The sequence below is a fragment of the Solanum stenotomum genome, chromosome 8, assembly GCF_019186545.1.
Source record: "Solanum stenotomum isolate F172 chromosome 8, ASM1918654v1, whole genome shotgun sequence".
Classification (NCBI taxonomy): Eukaryota; Viridiplantae; Streptophyta; class Magnoliopsida; order Solanales; family Solanaceae; genus Solanum; species Solanum stenotomum.
In genome coordinates, this window is record NC_064289.1 from 2,108,256 (window position 1) to 2,130,462 (window position 22,207).

At 32.6% G+C, this 22,207-nt stretch overlaps 3 protein-coding genes and 1 non-coding gene across 5 annotated transcripts; 3 read left to right on the top strand and 1 right to left on the bottom strand.

Moving 5' to 3' along the window:
• The first annotated feature begins 1,967 nt into the window (after positions 1-1,967).
• Positions 1,968-3,218, top strand: LOC125874633 (uncharacterized protein At3g28850). Its single transcript, XM_049555601.1, has one exon. The coding sequence runs from the start codon at positions 2,225-2,227 to the stop codon at positions 2,987-2,989; it is 765 nt and encodes a 254-aa protein (XP_049411558.1). The 5' UTR covers positions 1,968-2,224; the 3' UTR covers positions 2,990-3,218.
• Positions 3,219-5,119: 1,901 nt separating this feature from the next.
• On the top strand, positions 5,120-6,872 carry LOC125873170 (uncharacterized protein At5g39865-like). The gene has a single exon (XM_049554058.1). The coding sequence runs from the start codon at positions 5,312-5,314 to the stop codon at positions 6,044-6,046; it is 735 nt and encodes a 244-aa protein (XP_049410015.1). The 5' UTR covers positions 5,120-5,311; the 3' UTR covers positions 6,047-6,872.
• Positions 6,873-18,225: 11,353 nt separating this feature from the next.
• LOC125874986 (SAGA-associated factor 11) lies at positions 18,226-20,907 on the top strand. Of its 2 annotated transcripts, none has more exons than XM_049556036.1 (4): positions 18,226-18,355; positions 19,413-19,524; positions 20,007-20,318; positions 20,416-20,907. In XM_049556036.1, the coding sequence occupies exons 2-4, from the start codon at positions 19,486-19,488 to the stop codon at positions 20,593-20,595; spliced, it is 531 nt and encodes a 176-aa protein (XP_049411993.1). In that variant the 5' UTR covers positions 18,226-18,355; positions 19,413-19,485; the 3' UTR covers positions 20,596-20,907. The 2 variants fall into 2 exon arrangements, with proteins under 2 accessions (XP_049411993.1, XP_049411992.1); XM_049556035.1 differs by having other exon boundaries at positions 18,347-18,408.
• A 324-nt stretch (positions 20,908-21,231) lies between these two features.
• On the bottom strand, positions 21,232-21,347 carry LOC125875334 (U5 spliceosomal RNA). The gene has a single exon (XR_007447399.1). It is a non-coding gene; the product is annotated as a U5 spliceosomal RNA (small nuclear RNA).
• Between the last annotated feature and the right edge of the window lie 860 nt (positions 21,348-22,207).

The window sequence follows — 22,207 nt, forward strand, 5'->3', positions numbered from 1 at the left end:
TTATCAACCTCTTATAACCTATAGTTTCATATTGAACGTATTTGCTGGAAGCCAATAAAATAATTGTCAAACATATTTAAAGAAGGATATACTAATGTGTACACTTTTCTGCCAATAAAAAACAAATTTGATAAAATAAAACATCGCACTAGATTTTTGTGATTTTGATTTTTTTTTTTGCCCTCCTAGGAGCTTCCACCCCTTTTGTTTCTTTGGTGACTTGAACTCGCAACCTTCAGGTTGGAAGTGAGGGATGCTTACTATCCGAGCAATTCTCTCTCATCGTGATTTTGAAGTTGATACTTGAAATTTAAAGTTTATAAGTTGAAATCTCAAAAAGTGGCTCAGAGTATTTAAAAATTTAATCAAATAATTATGTGAAGATAATTTTTTAATTTAATCCAAAAATTATGACCAAAACTTTTTTTGACAGAATTAAATCGTATGGCTTTTATTTTTTTAGTTAAATTTCTAATTTACCAAAAAAATAAAAAAAATAAAAAATTAGTCAAACCAAACATGTGCAAGTCAGATTTCTTCTCCATTACTATAGTATTATTTTATCCTCAAAATCTCCTCTTCATTTTTTTCTCTTTCTTTCATTTCATATAGTAGTACTTTTCCTCCATATATTTTTAATCCCAAAATAATCAGTAGCGGTTTTAATTTTTGTCTGGCCTTTTGAAGTGGTGAGTATAGGTCTATAGGATAAATTCTCCATTATGTAATAATTTATAAATTATATAGGGATGAAAATTGTAGTAGATAAATTTTATGCAATAAATTTGATTTAAAAAATATTGAAGACAAATCTATTTCAAGTTATTTGTGTGATAGATCACCCTCCAAATGAGATAAGTCATCCTAAGGACTCCTTCATATTAACATGGTATGTTTTTTCTTTTAAAAATAATAATAATAATAGTAGTAACTGATTTTAATATTTATATTAATTAATACTATACTATATTTTTAGATTTTGTAAATAATTAGTATTAAATATAAGGCAAAACACATACACAGCCCCTCAAACTTGGCCCAATTTTTCATTTTGGCACTCCAACTTAGCCTTGTTCCATTTTAACCCTTGAACTCCATTTTTTATGTTCCATTTTAACACGAAATACTATTTTTATGATTTCTCTATTTTATATATATTCTTCCAATGCAACTTCTTATTTTAAATCGACACGTGTCAGTTAATTTTAGTTAAAAAAATTAAAAATTAACAAAAAATAATTCATTTTAAAAAATAATAATTTCTTTTTAAGAGTGTTATGTATTTTTGTGTAAAAAATAACCGACGAAATTGTGTTGGTAACATTTTTTAGTAGTGTTATTAGCAATGAACAAGAGTCTTTTTTTACTCGTATTGAAGATGAGTTTTTTTATTCGTATTGATTTATATTAAAAATTAAAAGTGAGTATTTGCGTTAAATTTAGATAGCCTAGATGATAAGAAAAAATAAATAAGTAATGTTATTTAATTTAATTGAATGTTTAAGAAAGAAAATCAAAGAACTTTCGTCAATTTATTTTCATGCAAAAATATAGAGAAATCTCAAAAAATAATATTATTATTTGAAATTTTTTATATTCGTTTGCGAATGTTTAATTTTTTTATGAAAATTAACAGGCACACGTCTATTTTTAAATTTTTTTTGTTAATTTTTAATTTTTTTAACTAAAATTAATTGACACGTGTCGATTTNTTGAAGACAAATCTATTTCAAGTTATTTGTGTGATAGATCACCCTCCAAATGAGATAAGTCATCCTAAGGACTCCTTCATATTAACATGGTATGTTTTTTCTTTTAAAAATAATAATAATAATAGTAGTAACTGATTTTAATATTTATATTAATTAATACTATACTGTATTTTTAGGATTTTGTAAATAATTAGTATTAAATATAACAAGGAAAAATGAAAATGTATATTAAAATCAGAGTAATTTTCCCCTTCTCTGTTTGCCACTGTCACCCCCACCCACCCTGACACCTTCACCGCGTTCGCAATTTCTTCTCTATAATCCCTTAACACTGACGCCAAACCCTTCTCCTTCTCACTGTCCCCACTCCCATCTTCTTCTACAATATATTTTCTTCCATTTTCCGCCATTGATTTCAACCAAGAAACCTCAATAACCAAATCCTACCAAGTTTCAACAAAGTTGTTCTTCTTCTTCTTGTTGTTGATTCAGTTCTTCGATCTCTGAAAACCATGTTGGTAACACGAACCAAATCAAAGATTTGGAATCACAACACCAATTCCCCCAAATTCTCCTGTCCTTCTTTCAAAGATATTCAAACCCTTTTCTCTGACGATTCAAATTGCAATTCACCCACCCCCAACAAAAAACCCAATATCTTCCATCGTGTACGCCGTGTTAGTGCTGTTCTTCGTGCTCTATCAGTCCGACCCGGACCCGATTTGTCCCTCAAAACCCTCCTCCCTCAACCCGAATCAAATCTCAAGGAGACCCGTAAATCGGAGCCGTTGATTCAAATCCCAGGAGCTGAGAAAAAGATAGTGATCTACTTCACAAGTCTAAGAGTAATTCGTTCTACATTTGACGATTGCAAAGCTGTTCGAACGATTCTGCGTAGCTTCCGGGTTTCGATCGACGAACGAGATGTGTCCATGGATTCTGGGTTTATGGAAGAGCTAAAGACGATATTGGGTATCCGTGAAAAGACGAAACCGTCCTTGCCGAGAGTTTTCATCGGCGGGAGGTACATTGGTGGTGCGGAGGAGATTCGGCAGCTACATGAAGCAGGTGAGCTGAAGAAGTACGTTGAAGGGCTGATTCCGGCGGATTTAAGCACGTGTGAAGAGTGTGGCGGCCATAGATTTATCCTCTGTGACGAGTGCAATGGTAGCCACAAGTATTATAGCGAGAAAGGTGGATTCAGAACTTGTACGTCTTGTAATGAGAATGGTTTGATCAGGTGCCCATCTTGTTACTATGCCCCAATTACACTATGATTAGATTAGCAAGCTCTATAACTATATTTTAGGCTAGTCAGAAAGTATAAGCTGAAAATGAAGATGAAAACTTTATACACTTCATTTTCTTCTTCTTTTTAATCTTCCATTAGCAGCTTTTTGTATGATTAATCTCTCTTTCTCTTCTTCTTTTTTTACCCTTTTTGGTGGAGGTAGAGGGAATTGGTGCATTAGGGTGTGTTTATATGCTAAGAAAGCAGTTTGATTAGATGCAAAATGTTATCTTTAGTTGATTTTTCTATGTATTTTTTTTCATAGTTTGCTTGATTACAAATATGCTGTGCCTGGGCAAATTGTTATTGATTAGGGGTAACACTCTCTGTTTAACAGAATGTTAGAGTTCTAATGTCTTGGTCGTATGCATTATCTGTATATATGTGATGAAGTTAAGTTCTATTAAAATGTCTTTCTGAAAGTTGGTTAGCAATTTTGCATAAAGATAATGAGTAATGACAATCAAATCTTGCACATTGCCTCATTTTTTGGTTGGCTCTAATTCAACAATAACAAATCTCATTAGGTGGGGTCTGGGGAGGGTAGGGTGTACACAAACCTTATGCCTACCTCGTGGAGACAGAGATAGAGATGTTGTTCCCGATAAAGAAATCATTACATAGCTCGAATTCTGGTTTCTGAATACTGATTTTGCTTGTGACATAATCTATTGAATGTGTTTAGCAACTTTGAGGCAGGGGCCAACCTCCTTGTATAGCCTTAGACCCCTTCCAAAATTATCTATTTCTATTTTGTTTTACCAACGATGGTGCTCAGAAGAGTTTGCATATGACCGTTTATTCTGTTGGGTATTTGTTCTCTCTCTCTCTCTCTCACTAGCCTTTGTACAAACTCTACCATCAAAGCTTAGACAAATGGATTAAGTTGAAGTTGTTTTTCTTCTATAGTCCCAAGTCTTGGTAGATAGAGTTATCGAGTATCTATCTGTGTTGATGAAAGGTAACAGGCTTTTTGGCAACATTTTGATATTAAGATTGGGTGATATTCCTTCCCAACTATAGACGTTTAGTGAGAGGTAGAGAAAGCTTTCTAGCCTGAGAGTTGTGGGCTCTCCCTTGTTTCAGTAACAACTATATCTGTAGAATTATGCTTAAAGGAGAAACATTTGTTTACGGTGAAAGCATCTTTTGAATGAAAATACTGACATGTACATTCAAACTTGGGATGGGTAAAAACTGCTGGCTGTCTTTCATTGTCGCAAATAGGTGATTTTTTTCACTTCTGCCTGAATTTTAGTAGGCAAAATTATATAGTGCATGTGCTGATGGTTGTAGCAGATAACTAGTCGAGGTACACGTAAATTGCTCGGACATTACTGTAACCCCGTCAGTGTTTGACCACTTTAGATAATCAACATGTATATATTTCACGCATCGATGATGTTGTGACATGCACCATTAACTTGAGAAAAAGAAAGAAAGAGAAGGCACATTACCAACTTCTTCTCGCCTTCTCTAACATTGTTTGCCATACCCAAACACCTCTAATTCCTTTTTTTTCCCCTCCGCCTCACAGAGATAAAATCATCAAACACCATTGAATCGAATAAATACGAAAAAAAGAGATGATATGAACAATAATCGAAATAGATAAAGAGGAGAAATGTGTGGGTATCTGGCCAGCCAACTTCTATTAGTATTTCGTTAGATTTCTCCCAATTTTTCTGTGAGACAAGACCAAAGGGAAGGCCGGCCGGAGCCTGAGGAAGAGGATCAATATTTTTTTTAAAAATCTAACACGTGTCACTTAATCAAGCATTGAGATAAAAAAAAAATATTATTGGTTTAAAATTTACCACCTCCCTTTCAAAAATAATCTTTTACAAACTCTTTAATTCTTACTTGTACACATGTTATATCGAATATTTTAGTAGGATAAACATATTGAAATAAGGAGTATCCTTTTGTTAAGTACGTGCCCACATACATAAACGCTCACAATTAGTTCAATTTTTTCTATTAAATATACTTTCGTTATATGCGCCACCAGTTTGGAGTCTTGTACAATTTTTGGCCCCATGTTCTATCAAGTAAGGATTTGGTAGTTAAAAGTATTTACCAAATGACTATTTTTTTACAAGTTAGAAAGGCAAAATATGTATTAAGCCTAAACAAAATTACAGTAAAAGGGAAGCATTTGAATTTGATGGATGCGGACCGGGTCGAACTACGATTGTTTAAATAATAACGCATTCGTAGAAGTCGGAAAATCGGAAGGGTCAGCCAACAACACCCCCATTGCGTCGCGCTGATCATAGCTTCGTTGTTGTTTCGATTTCTGGAAATCATGTTGCTTAGTCGAACCAAATCAAAGATTTGGATTCACAACAACAATTCTCCCAATTTCTCTTGTTCTTCTTTCAAAGATATCAACACCCTTTTCTCCGACGATTCTGATTACAATTCACCCGTTTCCACCACCACCACCAAAAAACCCAATATATTCCATCGTGTCCTCCGCGTTAACGCCGTCCTCCGTGCTTTCTCAACCCGACCCGCACCAGCACCCGCACCCGCACCCGAATCAACAACTCCGAAATCGATTCAAATCCCAGCAGCTGAGAAGAAAATAGTGATTTACTTCACCAGCCTTAGAGTAATTCGTTCTACATTCGATGATTGCAAAGCCGTTCGATCGATTCTGTCTAGCTTTCGTGTTTCGGTTGATGAACGAGATGTGTCTATGGATGCGGGGTTCATGGAAGAGCTAAAGACGATATTGGGTACCCGTGTAAAGACGAAATTGTCCTTGCCCAGAGTTTTCATCGGCGGGAGTTACGTTGGTGGCGCGGCGGAGATTATTCAGCTGCATGAAGCCGGTGAGCTGAAGAAATACGTTGAAGGGCTGACTCCGGCGGAATTCAGCACGTGCGAAGTGTGTGGAGGTAATAGATTTGTTCTCTGTGAAGAGTGCAGTGGTAGCCAAAAGTGTTATAGCGAGAAAAGTGGATTCAGGACTTGCACGGTTTGTAATGAGAATGGTTTGATCAGGTGCCCTTCTTGTTACTACCCGATACTCTGAATGCAATCGTTAATATTGTTTTCGTTAGATTAGTTTCGTTAGATTAGTCAGAAAGTATTAGCTGAAAATGGAGGTGAAAATTTTAGTAGTAGAGGGATTGCTGTGCTTATAAAAGTAAAGAAGGCAGTTTGTTTTTTGCAAAATGCTCTCTTTAGTTGATTTTCTTTCTTGGGTGTTTGCTTTTGACATAGTTCTGTAAAGTACTAATTGAAAATTGACTACAACTATGTGGGATAATACATGCTAATTATGCATGAATTCTGATGTTGTCCTTCGGGAAGTTTCCTAGATTTGATTCATCTTTTTAATTTTTGGTTGTACTGATTTTTACATATGCTATCTCTGTGTAACAATTGTTTGTGCTTGATGGTTTAGTCATATACATTAGGTTGATTCTGTATCGAAGGGTCCCTAATTGAAGTTCTTATAAAAATCCCTTTTAGAAAGTTGGTTAGTGTAAAGATAATGACACTCAAATGTTGCTCATTGATTCATCTAGATTGTTCGATTTTGCTTGTGGGCTGTGGCCTATTTATTGATTGTGTTAGCAAAAATGTGTTGTTTGGGCAGGCTAGCCTCCTTTATTAGTCCAATACCTCTTCTACATTAGCGAATTCAAATTTAGACATTGTATGTTACAAGTATGGGTTCTATAATGTGTATTTAACTCATCTATACTTATTTTCAAGCATACATAGGTCAATCCCAGACATTTGGTTTGCCAATCCCTCAAATCAGTTGTTGGATCCACCATTTTCCTTTTACACTATCTATTTGCATTAGTCAATATATTCAGGTGCCATTTATATTGGATGGTGTTTGTAACAGGCCTCGACTTACCTTCATTGGTTAAATATTAAGTTTGTATGCTCTTCCTTCCCAACTATACACGTTTGTTCAGAGGTTTAGAGTTCTCGAGCCACAGAAAGCTTTCTAGTTTGAGAGTTGTGGGCTCTCCCTTGTTGCAGTAAAAACTATATTTGTAGAATTATGCTTAAAGCCTAAAGGACAAACATATTGTTCATGGTGAATGCATCCCTTGGAAGAATATACTGATAGGTTATATGATCAGACTAAACTGCTGACGGTCTTTCACTATCACAAATGAAAATCTTATAATGGAAGAGTAAGCTCTGGGCTTGATCACAATTGACCTAAAACATCCTACCTAATTATTTTTGCCTTGGCGGACAGCGAAAGCTGGTGTTTGAGGAAAGTGAGTATTTGAAATTGATCAAGCTAAGATAGTATCAAAAGCATTTCTAGGAAGTTGGATATTGGAAGAGAGCCTACACATCTGTCTACCCTTGCTTTAAGGATCCAAGTGCAACTCTAGTTGGACTAATTCATTCTTCTTTGATGTTTGAATGACTGCCATTAGCTATCTTGGTAAATGGTAGATTACTGTCGTTCCTTAGGGTTAATTGTTTTCTTTTCTCATTGTCTGGATATTGAGGTATAGTAAAAACTTACCCGTACTCAGTATTAGACCAGACAAATTGACTTGTCACTTGAAAACTACAGTGACAATGCATTTATAAACGACATATAGGTTTTGCATTTGTTGGTTTGATATAAACACCAGGTGTTGGTAAGTATTATGTACACCACGAGGCATGTGACAGTTTTGAGGTTCAAGAAGAAGCAGTCTACATAAATTATACTGAACATTGTTCTCTTCATTGAATCACTATTACTTGTCTGTATTAACTGGAAGCACATTCATGGCCCTCCTTCTTAATGATCTTTGATGTTGTAGCAGCTAAATTGTAGCATTAAGCCATAGCTAGGTAGTTATTAATATTGTGGCATTGAAAATGTTGTAGTAATGAATTTGAATTATATACCTCAAGTGTTGCGTACACTTTACCCTCCCTCCCCAGACCCCACTTGTGGTATGTCGTTGAAGTGTACTTTAATTGGTTGTAACAAACCAACAAGAACAGTTAGATATATATTGTTGGATTAAGGGGGGCCTATATCCATTTACCTTTCAACAAGAAAGCAAGTAGCATGTGCTATCTTTTCCTTTTTCAGTTCTTTTTGAAAAGAAACAAACTTTGCTGTCTTTAGTAGTAGTACTACATTTTTCATGCACTTCCTTCAATGTTGAGGACTCGTGTCCAAAAATTATGCTTGGTCAAGGTCCGTTAAACTAACTCACGAGGTGAGAATTATTAAAAATTATATAAACAGAACTGACATTCAGTTCCCCGCACATTTAACTTACTAATTAGAATGTGAACAATATAATATGAAATTTCAATATCAAGGCAAAATGATAATTAAAATAATGAGTCTCATTTTGGTACTATGATTAAAAAACGTGAATTTTGTGGCGAACTCAACTTTAAACGTTTGTTCATATAGTGAAAAATGTTCAAAACAATATAATACAAATCAAATCGCCTATTGAGAATCGATGAGCCAAATTATCTTTTGTACAAAAACGAAAGTTGCTCCTCCGTTTCATTTTGTACAAACACATTTTTCATTTGTTTAAAAATCAATGACATTTTTTAATAATTTAGTTATAAACTTTTTATAGCATGGTTAATTATATGGTTTTATATCCACGAAAATGTTTATGATATATTTCAGACCATAAACTTTTTTTAAAATATTTATAATACAGTGGACAAGTAAAATAAACCGGGAGTAACTTTTGGATGGAAGAAAGATGATCTATGAGTAGAGCTATGAACCAAAATAGTGTAGAATAAATCATAAATGTAATGTGAGCTAGCAATAAAAGATTCGATTCTTCACTTTGTAATTCTCTTTCTCTACGATATTGATGAAAGGGTTTCGGGCTCCATCGACTATTCAGTCGTATAATGACCGTGATGACTCGATTATTTCAAATACCTCATGTTTACTAATAGTTGTTGCAGCCGTGCTACTTATTCTGATATGTGCCCTAACTCTCAGGGAAATCTCGCGTTGTATCTTACGATACAATGTGAGATTTCTGTTTGAGTCTGCGAAAGCTGAGGCCTCGCGTTTGGGTTCGAAAGGACTAGAGAAGGATGAGTTGAGGAAGATTTCAGTTACTGATCAAAGACGTATTCAAAATTTAAAGGCAACGTACATGTGATCTCCTAGAAGTAATGAGTGTACAACCTAACTCGTTGGATCCACTCTAAATCCGCCTCAATGTCTTGCTAATTATGGTAACAACAGATCAAGTTTCTTTACCACTCTTCTTTTATTGTATCCAGAAACATTCTTGATTACCAATAGGTAGCTTTTCAACATATTCGGTGAAATTTTATTGAAATTTGGAGAAGATAGGATATTACATCATCTTGTACTATATATTTGCAGGTTGCTATGTTCAGGAGAAATAGTTCAACCTTTTCATACTCAAAAGGCGTATAGCCATCACATGTACTTTGAGTTCTTCCACCGAAGAAACTCAAGTTTTTTCATACTCAAAAATAGGGATGGCAATGGGGCGGTGCGGTGCGGATGCGGGGCGGGGTGGGTTTAAGGCTATGTGGGGTGGGGCGGGTTTAAGGTTGTGCGGGGTGGGTGGGATGCAGGGCGGGTTGAAGTGGGCTTTTTTAAAATTAATGCGAGGCAGAGCGGGTTACGGGTATATGTGATTTTATGAGGATTCAAATTTAATTTTAAGTTTTTACATGTTATAAGAGTGATAGAACGTTATTTATCAAGATAACTTCTATAAATCTACTAAAATATTCAATATAGTAAATGAAAATTGTTTAATAAAAAATAATACAATTTCTTACATGTTTTCCAATTGACCTCTAAAAAATAAATTTTTAAGTCACTATCCTATTAAATTAGTACAACTTAATGAAAAAAAGAACTTATTTTTATGAATTTTATTTTTAATATCAAACTTAACTAGAAAAAGAAAATATTAAAAAAGTTATGCGGGGCGGATTCATGTGGGACAGGTCTATGCGGGGCAGGGTGGGGCGGATTGAAAATGAAAAAATTGTTATGCGGAGCGGGACGGGACGGATTAAAAATTTGCGGGTTAATCTCAACCCGCCCCACCCCACCCCGCATCACCCCGTTGCCATCCCTACTCAAAAAGCGTATATCTTGCCACCACATGTATTTTGAGGTGTAGAAGATTGTTTTAGATAGATGAAAATGTACTCGCGTATAATGGTGTACTTAATATAAACCTTCCTTTTTCTAACTTTCCATACCTGGCTAATTAAATTGAATCCGGCATGAAGTAGGATTAATAAGTTTTTTTATTAGTTTCCTTTTTTCGAAAAGGCTAATAAATTGAATCCTATTACAAATTGAGATTTATATATATGTGCTCTTAGTTTTATCTTTAGTTTTCACTTTTCTCACGTTTTTTTTTACTTTTGGTCTTAGTGTGATTAAGTGCAATTTTAGTTACTACAAAAACAATGTCAACATACGTTCATCCGGTTTATTGCCAAAATTCATATTTTTTTCCAATTCCAAGAATTGAATATCATTCATTTCAATCAACAGAAAATTGAGTGATCGATACAGAACCTATTTTCATTAGTTGGGTTTTTTTCACTTCAGGGATGTATCAAGATCAACACTGATGGCAGCTTCAATTTGGGGTTGGCGGGGTCGCACGTGATGACCAGGGAAGATGGTTGGGCGGGTTCTATGGACGACTTGGCATGAGAGCTACGCCAAGTCTTACAGCTGAGTTATGGGCAATACACGGAGTCTAATATTGGCGAAGAAATACAATTTGAAGAAGGTTATTATCGAGACAGATTCGAGCGAAGCCTTGAAGTGGCTATATCTGATGGGTAACGTCTTGGAAAGTCACCCCGATCATGTTGTTATAGAAGAATGAAAGAGTCTTATATTCGAACTTGGGATTGTACTAATTCACAATTTGAGACAGGAAAATAACTGCGCAAACTACCTGGCGACGTTGGGAAGGATACAACAAGAAGACATGGTAATAATAGATCGTCCACCACATTCCGTGTAACTTTTGCTTTGTGCGGACATGAACCACTTAGCATATCCTAGGTATCCGAGACATGTATCCTAACGAGGATCGTGAAGTTGTAAATCATTTGGTAAAATCTAAAAGAATGTAATAACATATTAGCATTGAAATAGAAAAATAAATGTAAAAAGGAGGTTTGACGTCTCCTATTGATGAAATATGTTATAAAAAGATTGTCTTATTTTTCATGTTTTACGTTTTTTATTTTTACTACTAATTATCAACAAAAAAAAAATATGTTTAACTTGCAACTTTATAAACTCGTAATATATATACATGAAAGAATAAGAACCAACGCACATTAAATAGTATATATTATTAGTACTAATAATAAGGACAAGAAGAGAGGGAGCTAACCCACTACTTAATTCTCCCACAAAATAATTCCTTCTGATCAAATTTGTTATAAAGAATTTCATCTCCTTATAGATCCCCTTAATCATATCAATTATGTAAAAAAAAAAAAACTAGGTACCAACAACAAACATTACTTAAAAATTCATTTCAAATATTAGAAATTAATTAAATATCCATAAGATCACAAAGTATTTAACATTGTCTTAGATATTCATATCATAAAAAATTCTTAAATTACATAACGAAAATTTAAAACTTAACCCCCTCCCCACCCCTACATAGAAAAGGAATAATCCCACAAAAATAGCAACAACATTTATTGGTTGGTTCACAGGTCGTCAATCCTGGGTGGGTAAAAGTTCATGGCATCAAAGTTGAGATACTGATCCATGTCTATTTCTGCAATTGACTCAGACTTAAAAGTTGGAACTTTGTCCTTCAATCTCCTGAGTCTTTGCAAGTTCCTTCAACTCAAGTTTCAACTCTTGAGTTTGTGCTGCTATCAAGATGATGGAAGTCAAGATTTTAAGTACGTTCTAGCTAGTTAATTATAAATCTTCTTAACTTATTAGGTTCTAATGAGTAACAAAACAATTTGAATAATTTAATGTATTTTTACGTATTAATTGATCGTGTAACAATTTCTTTGTCATTAATTATCTGTCACACCCCAAACTAAAGGAGGCGCAACCAACATTCGCTACCTTACTCAATTGAGCTAGCCACTAAGACATAATGGAAAAGGAATAATAAGGAACGACAAGTCCATCACAATAACTTGTTGAAATAAAATAACTGGACCAACAATGTCATAACAAAATCAATGACACAAAGAAAGAGACAACAAGACCTATACTCATTAATTGATAAAGAACTACAATCCGATAAGGCTGCAACTGAAATCATATATACAATAAGTCGACAAAGCTATTAAAATATATGATTTTAGTTGCAGCTTTGACGACTTGTAGTTCTTTATCAGTTAAGTTGTCTTTGTTGGCTCTTTCTTTATGATATTGAATTTTTTGTGACCTCCATGATTCAATCATCTTATTGTGATGGCCTTATTGAACCTCGTTGTTCCCTTTTCATTATGGCTCAGTGATAGCGCAATCGAGTAAGGTATAGAGTCCTGGTCGCGCTTCCTCTAGTTTGGGGAGTGACATTATTATTGTATGATAATTATATTATTATTATTATTATTATTTAATTAACATTTGTATATTGTAATTCCTTCATAAGTAGAATTTGAAATAATAATAATAAAAATTTGTAGGAGAGGAGATATATAATATACCAATACGTAAATTAGATTTGTCAGTGACAATATCCAATTGTGCTTGCAACATTTCGTTCTCCAGCATCAACTTCTTTTTATTATCTTTAACATTTTCTATTTCTGATCTCGCCCAAGCTATTGTATCCTGCACCAATACATATATGAACAAGATTATTAGCGTTAAGTATAGTGAAACAATTAACCTATTGATATTGGAAGATCCAACAAATTCTTATACACTTAGGTAATTCATTCGACATCGCTTCATCAATTTTATTTGTATATGTGTAAAAGGTAAGAAAGAAATTTTGTATATATATAGTTAGGTACGCTTAATCTAGTGTATCGAAACCAACCTTTTTATTTCACAACAAATATAGAAATAATATTTACTTATATTTTATTTTTATCAAAATTTCACTTGTGAAATTACACTTGATATGTTATTATGGGTACACTTACCAAAATGATTAATTTAATTTATATCCAAGTAAGATCATACACTCATATGTTTGAAACGTGTGCACAAAATTTCTTATTCAATTAGCAAATGAGTTTTGAAGCGATATCATTTTGAGAAAGACTTGTTTTTTTTTTTTTAAAAAAGAATTGTGATCGTAGAGTAATTATGAATTCAAACTTCTGATCTCAAACTAAGCATTAGCATACTAGGTTCAAATTGAATTAAAAAATACTCATAAAAATTATGTTTGAGTAACTAGCAATTTATTATTCGATCTGTTATTGTGATGTATTTATTTTTTCAAATTTTAGAGTTGTCTAAAAGTAAATTGCATTCACCATTGAATTTTCACAAGCCTCTTAAACTTTTATATTTTCATGTGTATATATATGTGCACGCGCGTGTACTATTTTCAAACCAACCAAGGAAAAAAATGAAATTAAATAATGAATTGAAACACCATTTGAATTTAAAAAATTGATGTAAATTTTTATTACCTCTAGTTCTTTGACTTTCTTTTCCAGTTCAGCTGTGTATTCAATCTTTCTGATCCTGGATCTTTGTTCTGATAGTCGGTTTGACATGATTCTATAAAGGCAATTACAAAAAATTAAATTAAATTACTAGTTTTAACACATAAAATCTTATAACAAAAAAATAAAAATATTATTTATCCTACAACTAGAAAATACAATTTTCTGATAAAATTCTTTAATCGGATCATATCCATTGACCATTGGTTTGTTAAAAATATTTTAATTGACTTTTTATTAAAATTTCAAACATCAATTAGAAATTTATATTTTTTAGTATCTATAAAAAAAGAATTATCTGATATATATTCCAATCTTATAAAAATAAAGTAAAATCTAATTATCTCCCATATAATTAGAAAAAGAAAATCTGATCGAAACAATTGATAATTCGCACAATCAATCATTTCAATAAATTTTTCATCAAAAATTTTCAAATGTTGATAAAAAAAATTCACATTTTTAAAAGCAACATAGAATGGAAAAAAATCATATATGTATATAACCTTCTCGACTTTTTCAAATCTACGTTAGGATCTACATGACCATGCTTGAGTTCAAAATTCATTGCTTCTTCCAATGTTTGAACTTTATTAATTAGTTCATCTTGAGTAGGAGTTTCAAGCACAAATCCAAATTAGTCTCATCAGATCTTTTTCGTTTCTCATCCATTTTTCCTTCAATAAATTTTGTTAAATCACTTAAGGAACAATGAATTAAAAAATTCAAAAAAGAAAAATAGTTAGCAAGAAAATGAATTATAAAATATATAAACTAATATATGTATACCTCTAATTAAAGAATATTTCTTTAATTTTTTTATAAGGTTAGAAAATTATAACTAAATGTCTTTATATAGAGACTGAAAAATGATTTTTTTTCACTTGGACAACCGGTCAACGCGTAAACTAGATTTCATATGATTCGAATATTTAAATTAAAAGGTAAACTAATTAATAATCACAGGAGAATAAAAGAGTTGATTTATTATATATCATTCATGAAATCATAGGATACAATTTATTAAATAAATTTACAAAAATAAAACATGGTAAATTGTACTTATTGAGAAATTCAATTAATATTATTGTGTTAAGATTAAAGTCATCAATATGGGTTAGGTCCGTTGGATTGATCTGATTCAACATGTGGTTTGATAAGGTTCAGCTAAAATTTGTAGTTCAGTTCGTCGACCAAATAAAAAAAGAAAAAATTATTTAAATTTCACTAGTTTAAGAGCTAATGAATTAGATATATTTTAATTTGTAATATTACAAATCTTATCAGATTTTGGTGTGTCCAAATACATTAAGATATGTTCAGATACATACATTTCGGGATACATTGGGTCAAAGTTAGGTGTAAGTTTTTTTAGATACATTGTATCCAAGTGTGGATTCGCATGTATTTGGGATACATAACAAATCTCGTTCGCCTCTCTCGCCATCTCGCTCGTCTCTCTCTCTATTTTAGTGCATAAGTTAACAAAAATACATGTATAGGTAGGGGTGAGCATGGTATGGTGCAGTACGGTATTTGAAAGGTTTGTTCGATATCGTCATTTCGGTTTTCAGTTTATAAAACATTATACCATTGCCATACCAATTTAATTTGGAATGGTTCGATTTCAGTATTCTATGGTATGGTAAATCGATAACCATAGTTTGTTCAACTTCGACTAATATATACTCTTATAATATAGTATTATGATTCGACAATTAAAAAAATGTCTCAATTGTATCATACTAACACATTACAAATGTAAAAGTATATATTCAAAAGAAAGTACAAACAACTCCTTTTGTTAATCAATTACATTTTAATCAAAATTGAATTGTCAAAGTTTCAACTTCTAAACATTTAGTTTTCACTAATATTAGGTGCATATTTGTTAGTATTTCAATACCACTAATCTATATAACCTTAAAATCATGAACTCCTAACTTGAATGTAAATTACTATAATATCCTTAACTTAGGTTGTGACTTTTTCAATAAGTTGTGAATTTTTTCAAAGGGTTGTGATTTTTCGATGAGTTGTGATATTTCCCAAAAATTGTGACTTTTTCGATGAGTTGTGACTTTTCCGATAAGTTGTGACTCTTTTCAAAGGGTTGTGATTTTTCGATGAGTTGTAACTTTTGCAATAAGTTGTGACTTTTCAAAAGGGTTGTGACTTCTCGGAAAGGTCATGACTATTAAGATATGACACAAAAATTATTTTTTCATACTACCCTTTGTTGACTATAAATAGAGGGATTTCCTCTCATTTTTCAACCACAATTTTTTTTAATCTTCTACTCTTGTTCTTCTTCTTGTATTTTAAAAAAAAACGTGTGATTTATTCTCATTGTGTGAGTTCGAAGTTTAGCGGAATATGAGGTACCACTATTCTGATGAAGTAAATTGTTCTATCCTAAGAAGATATATTCCATAACCATGAGTACTTGAGGAAAATAATTTTGATGATATAATAATAATTTTTTTTTACTTAATATATACATTAATATGTAATGTTCCAATATATGAAGTTAACATGATGTAGTCTAAATACATTTGTTTTTGTCAATAATTTATCTTGTGATGTAGATATATGCTTCTGAATAACTATTTCCAAAATTATTAGACTTCTTAAGAGTTAGATAATTGCCATGATTTATTTTTTTGATGTTCAAGACAAAAGAACATTCACAAAAGAATCTGTAATATTTTTTTGTGCAAAACTTATTATTCAAATCTTCGCTTAAATAAGCAATACAATTTACTATGCCATATATTTTATGAATTGGTAATCACGTGCAACACACGTGTTGAAAAACTAGTGTGTGTGTGTATATATATATATATATATATATATAGACACTTCGGTATGTTATTTCTAAATACTAAAAACCAAATACCATACCGAATATTTAAAAAATCAAAATGTATACCATATTATCAAAATCATGGTATTAAAAATTTCGATATGATATGATAATTCGGTATATTCCACACTATGTCCACCCATATGTATATGTATATCTTCCTTAATATATGATAAGAAACTCTTAATTAGTGTTAAAATATCTAATATTTTTAAAAGTATAGATTATAACAAAATATATGGTAGTGATAGTGGAGTATGTCTAATTATGTAGTTTCTACCTAGAAAGATAATTAAAAAAATAAAAAGATTACCCCGAATTAGGGGTGTCAAAATGAGCTCAAAATAATTTGAGAGTTCAGTCTCAATTCATTCAAGACTTAACCCATTATTAAAGAATCTTCAATCGAGCCAATATAATTTGCAATTTCTAACCCATTTTTTTAAAAAAAATATTTGCATTAATGTAATGTATTATCCTATATTAAAGGAAAGAATTATTATTTTTTTAACCAAAGGATCATGAGCCATTTATTATCGGGAAATTTGTATGAAATAACAAACTATTGATTCAAATTAAATGTTATAGCCATAGTTTATTTTAATTGTAATTCGCAGCAAACATCTAATTTTTTTGCCATTTGATTCGGTATACAATTAACCATTTTCGATATACAATTAGCCATTTTATACATTTCGATATAGAATGTATATAATGCATTTGTGTTTGTGTAAAGCGAGAGAAAAATATATATACAAATACAAATACATATATTTTTGTCATATACACTTATAATTATACAAATACAAATCTTATTATACAAATTACAATGTATAAATGAATTTATACAAAACTGAACAATTTGTATAAAATTGAATGTTTGTAGCGAATTATACAAATCAAAAGTTCCATAGCAAACATAAAATTTGCTAATTATACAAACTATAGTTATAACATATAAATATAATTTTTATATTTGTTATATATAAAAGTTGTTCTTTATTATTAAACAAAAAGAGTACAGAAGGCCCAAATCAGATTGATCCAAACCCAAGATAAAACAGCAACAAAAAAAAGGGGCAAAATATCTAAAAACAGTAAAAAGAGGAAAGTAAACAGTCACTCTTCTCTGTCCACCAAACTTCAACAAATTCCATCTTCATCTTCTCTAATTAATCGAAGATGTTGGCAAGCTATAGAACCAGTGAATGTATAAATAACTATTTACGGTCTACTCCCTTCGTCATTTTATGTGGTATCTTTTACCTTGATACGATATTTAAGAAAAAAATGAAGACTTTAAAATTTAAGATCTAAAATAATTTAATATTTGTGTTTATGTAAACCATTTCATTAAGGTAAAATGTGAATTTTAAAGTTAAATTATTTACGATTATAGTAAAACGATATTATTTTTGAGACGGACTAAAAAGGAAATAGTGTTACATAAAATGAAACAAAGAAAGTATTTTATATCTTCTAGGATTTTTTGTCCATTTGTAACTTTTTTTATTTTTTAGTGTTAAAGTTCAAAATTGTAATTATAAAAGTGTTAAGTAATAATATGTTAAAATTATCAAGATTAAACGAGTTAAATTAAGTGGGTCATGACCCAACCCAAATTTTAGCTAATTTGAGCCCAAAATAAAGTGATTCAACCGATTTCTATTGTAACCCATTTAATGCCTCTACCCGAATGCGCCTATCAAAATACCACACGAGGCAGTTTACAAAGTAGCTGACTGTAGAGCTCCAACTTCCCGACCCGACCCGAACACTGAAGCCCATCGTCCCTTCTGCCCCTGTTCCTAAATTCAGGTACGAAATTCCCAACTCCTTTCTGTTGAAGGAACAATCTTCTTTCTCGATCTGTAAGTTTTTTCTTTATGTTTTGGTGTAAGTTTATTGCATACGTTTACTAGATTTGGCAGGGATTTTAATCGGAAAATTGCAGATCGGATGTGGAACAGTTTGATTAAATTAGTTTGGAATTAATATTTTATTGATTGATGCTTGATCATGGTTGAGATCGACTTTAAACTTCTAAATTAATCGAAATGAAATCCAGCCGATGGATTAAGTTTGTATGAACTGAATTAGCTTCATTGAGCTGGGAAAAAAAAGGATGTCTATGTTTTTTTCATTGATACTAGGTTTGGAATCTTCAAATCTGTTGCAAATTTAGTTGTTGGTAATGTGCTAGTGCTGCTGTTCACTAGTCAGACTTTATCATAATGATGAGAGCATGTAACTCGAGAAAATCACGAATCCATTTGTTTGTTAAGATTGTATTTTCATTTCTCATATAGTATGTATTTGACACAATCTGAAGATATGATGCTAGATTGGAGGTTATGGAGGACATGACTTAGGTTAGGAGGTTAGGTGATAAAGCATTGTCATGCTTATCCTTTCATTCCGGTAGTCGTAAACTCGTACTGTTTCTCTGGTAGTTTCTTGTCCTTCAAATTTTGCTACTATCTCTTGTACTTTGGTTATCACATTACTTTGTCGTGTTTTCTATAGTAGTTTGCCATGCTCTTCTCTTCATTTCCGTTATGTGTTTCCTTAAGCGGAGAGTCTCCTCTCTCACTCCCAAGGTAGGGGTAAGGTCAGCGTACACTCTACCCTCCTAAATCTCACTTGTGGGATTACACCGGATATGTTGTTGTTGTTGTAGTGTAGTAATGTATCTATAAAATCAAGAAGATGATATAGCCAGCTAAATTTGTAAACTTATTTTTCCTTTACACATTAACTAGAGAAAAATCATGAATCCAACTTGTTTGGGCCTGTGACATAGTTGTTGTTTGTATTTTATTTTATATTTTTTTCCTATTCTCTTCTTGATCATGTTCTGTTGTTGTCTATCTAGGTTGCAGGTTTTTTTCTTGTGCCGAACCTTGTGGTGTGGATTTTATTGTTCATTGATTTCTGAGGAGAGATTCATGTCGGCATCAAATGAGGATAACATCTCTCAACCACAAGTAACCCACATCTTAAATGAAACCAGAAACTTATATTTGCTGGTTATCTTGCTTAATTGCTATAGTGAATTGTATGCATCAGTTGCTTCTGAAGGCAATTAGTAGAATCTTGCTATTATTTGACTCTGTTGTTTCTTCTTCGTGTGGGAAAGCATGCTTTTTCTTGTCTTTCCCAGCTTTTCTATTGATTGCATATGGTTTTTTGTTTTTATGTTTACTTTACTCTTAAATTTCTGGATATAGACTGTTCCTGCCCTTATTCCCATTGATGATCAAAGGTGGGCCTCGGGGTTTGGAGGCATGGGTGTGGCACTCCTTATTTAAGCTCAGTTCCCCTATGTTTTTTACAGTTAGAATGTCTTGTATATGGGTGAATTTACTGTATTCTACTTCAGGCTTTTCTTGTTGATATTTGACTATTAGTCTGCTCTGTGATTCTTGTTGATATTTGACTATTAGTCTGCTTTGTGATCCATGTGCAGTTGTCCGCTCATGTTTTTGATGAGCTTCTTGATTCCATCATTACTGATGTTGCATCTGAGTGTCACCGCGTAGCGAAACTAGGCCTTGATCGTAATTTAGAAGAAGAGGAGGAAGAACTTCGGTTGTCTGCACAAGCTCGGGCAACAGTAGCTGATCCTAGCAACAGTAGTGAAACAAATGGCAAATACGTCGTAGATATATTTGGGCAAACCCATCCTCCTGTTGCAACTGAAATATTTGAATGTATGAATTGTGGCCGATCTATCATGGCTGGGCGATTTGCTCCTCACTTGGAGAAATGCATGGGAAAGGTATATTCTTTTTCTATTTCAGTAGCCAGTCTCAAATTACCTCTCATCAGTTGATCCAAACTATTTTCTATTAATACTTGTATGCACTTGGCCTCAGGGGAGGAAGGCCCGTCTTAAGGCAACAAGAAGTAGCACTGCTCAGAACCGATATACACGAGGCAGTTCTACTTCAACCTACTCCCCTTATTCAACTCCCACCAGCACGAGTCGATTACCAAATGGAAGTTCCGGTGTTTCAGGTCATGAGTACTCAAATGGCTCCTTAGAAGACTTGTGACATGGCCTTGGATGGATGCAGTGGTGGGGGCTGATTCATCTTCAGGTGAAGGATTGAACTGAGAAGACAACCCACTGTTGTTGCATCCTTTCGTGCCATAAGAGGAGCTGGTGGAAGTAGCTGTACTGGTCCGTCATACAAAGCAGATGCTGCTCATAGTATGGTTAGATAATAGCTGTATGAAAACATGGGTTTCCCATACAAATGGTTTATAGTACACATTGACTTTCACAAGAGAGATGAATAGCATTAGTTTAGTAGAGATTAACAGCATTGTAAAGGAGATCTCACTGTCTGTCTCAATATTCTAGTTCAAAGCTAATGCCTTCTTTAGCAAGTTTGGGGTTCTATTTTTAGTACAATTGAACTGATAATAACATGACCCATGTAACGAAGTAAAATACTACATACTTTGAGCCTATGACTTGATCATAACATGAACCAATGTCTGCTAGATACACATGGCCTCATAATGTCTCCCAAACTTTGCCTACCCACCCACCCCATCCAACACTAAGCTGACACAGAAATGGCTCAACCAGCATAGAGATTTAATTTTTGAAACAACTTCTTAGGGATATGTGCAGGAAATCTACCCAAATTCACTGAAGAAATATTATAACTAGAATTGTTGGGATCCTCAGTAAAGAGAACCCCTCCAAAAATTGGCGTATGCCACTATTTGCAACGTACACACGGTATTCTTTAGTAAAAGGCGAAAGAATAGTTCGCTATGTGTTCATTGCGTGGCTGCGTGAGTATAACAGAAATGAAGGAGTGCTTTATATATTCCTTCTGGCCTCTCTGTTCTTCGTATGCGCTTCGATGTGGGACTTTCTACTTACCAAGTTTTATTATTAAGTACCACTAATGGGCTCTGTTAACTATTGGGCGGAGTCCAAGACTTTGAACGACCCATATTTTGAAAATAGAGGACCATAAGGTTTGGCCCATACTTGTCATACTATTATTTATGAGCTTTTTAGATCGTCATGTAAAGATTCATTTTGTGCAAATAAAAATTACAATGATTCCAATTTCCACTATTTCTTTGTTTGGGAGACTTCAAACATGTTTTACAATGAAATTTCATTTTTTACAAAATTTACTTATAATTATTCTATATCTTTAAGTTGTGTAAGAAAACAAAGAAATCTGTTCCATTGTCCATTTTATGAAGTTCTATTTATCCATATTAATAATGATTTTAGCATTTACTTCCTCAATTTTCAATCCTGATCACTTTTAAAAAAATAAAAAACTGTGATACTTATTATTATTTATTATTTGAATCCATGGTGTATGGGCAATGGGCCTTATTGCTGCTACTGAAAATAAATGAAACAGTTGACAATGCAGTAAACCAACTCAAAGAGAGTGAGTTTAATTACTCTTTTTTTTTTTTTTTTCCCTAAACAAAGAGAGGGAGTTGGCTGTTGGATTTATTGCTACTATGTGGTTTAAAATAATTTAAATATAAAAGATTATCTGTCTTAATTTTCAGATTATTAATTTCACCTACTGCTGAGAATTACTTATACATATCTTTAGTAAGCAATTTGATAATATTCTTTTTTATTGTTACAATATAGAAGTTAAAAAGACTACAAAC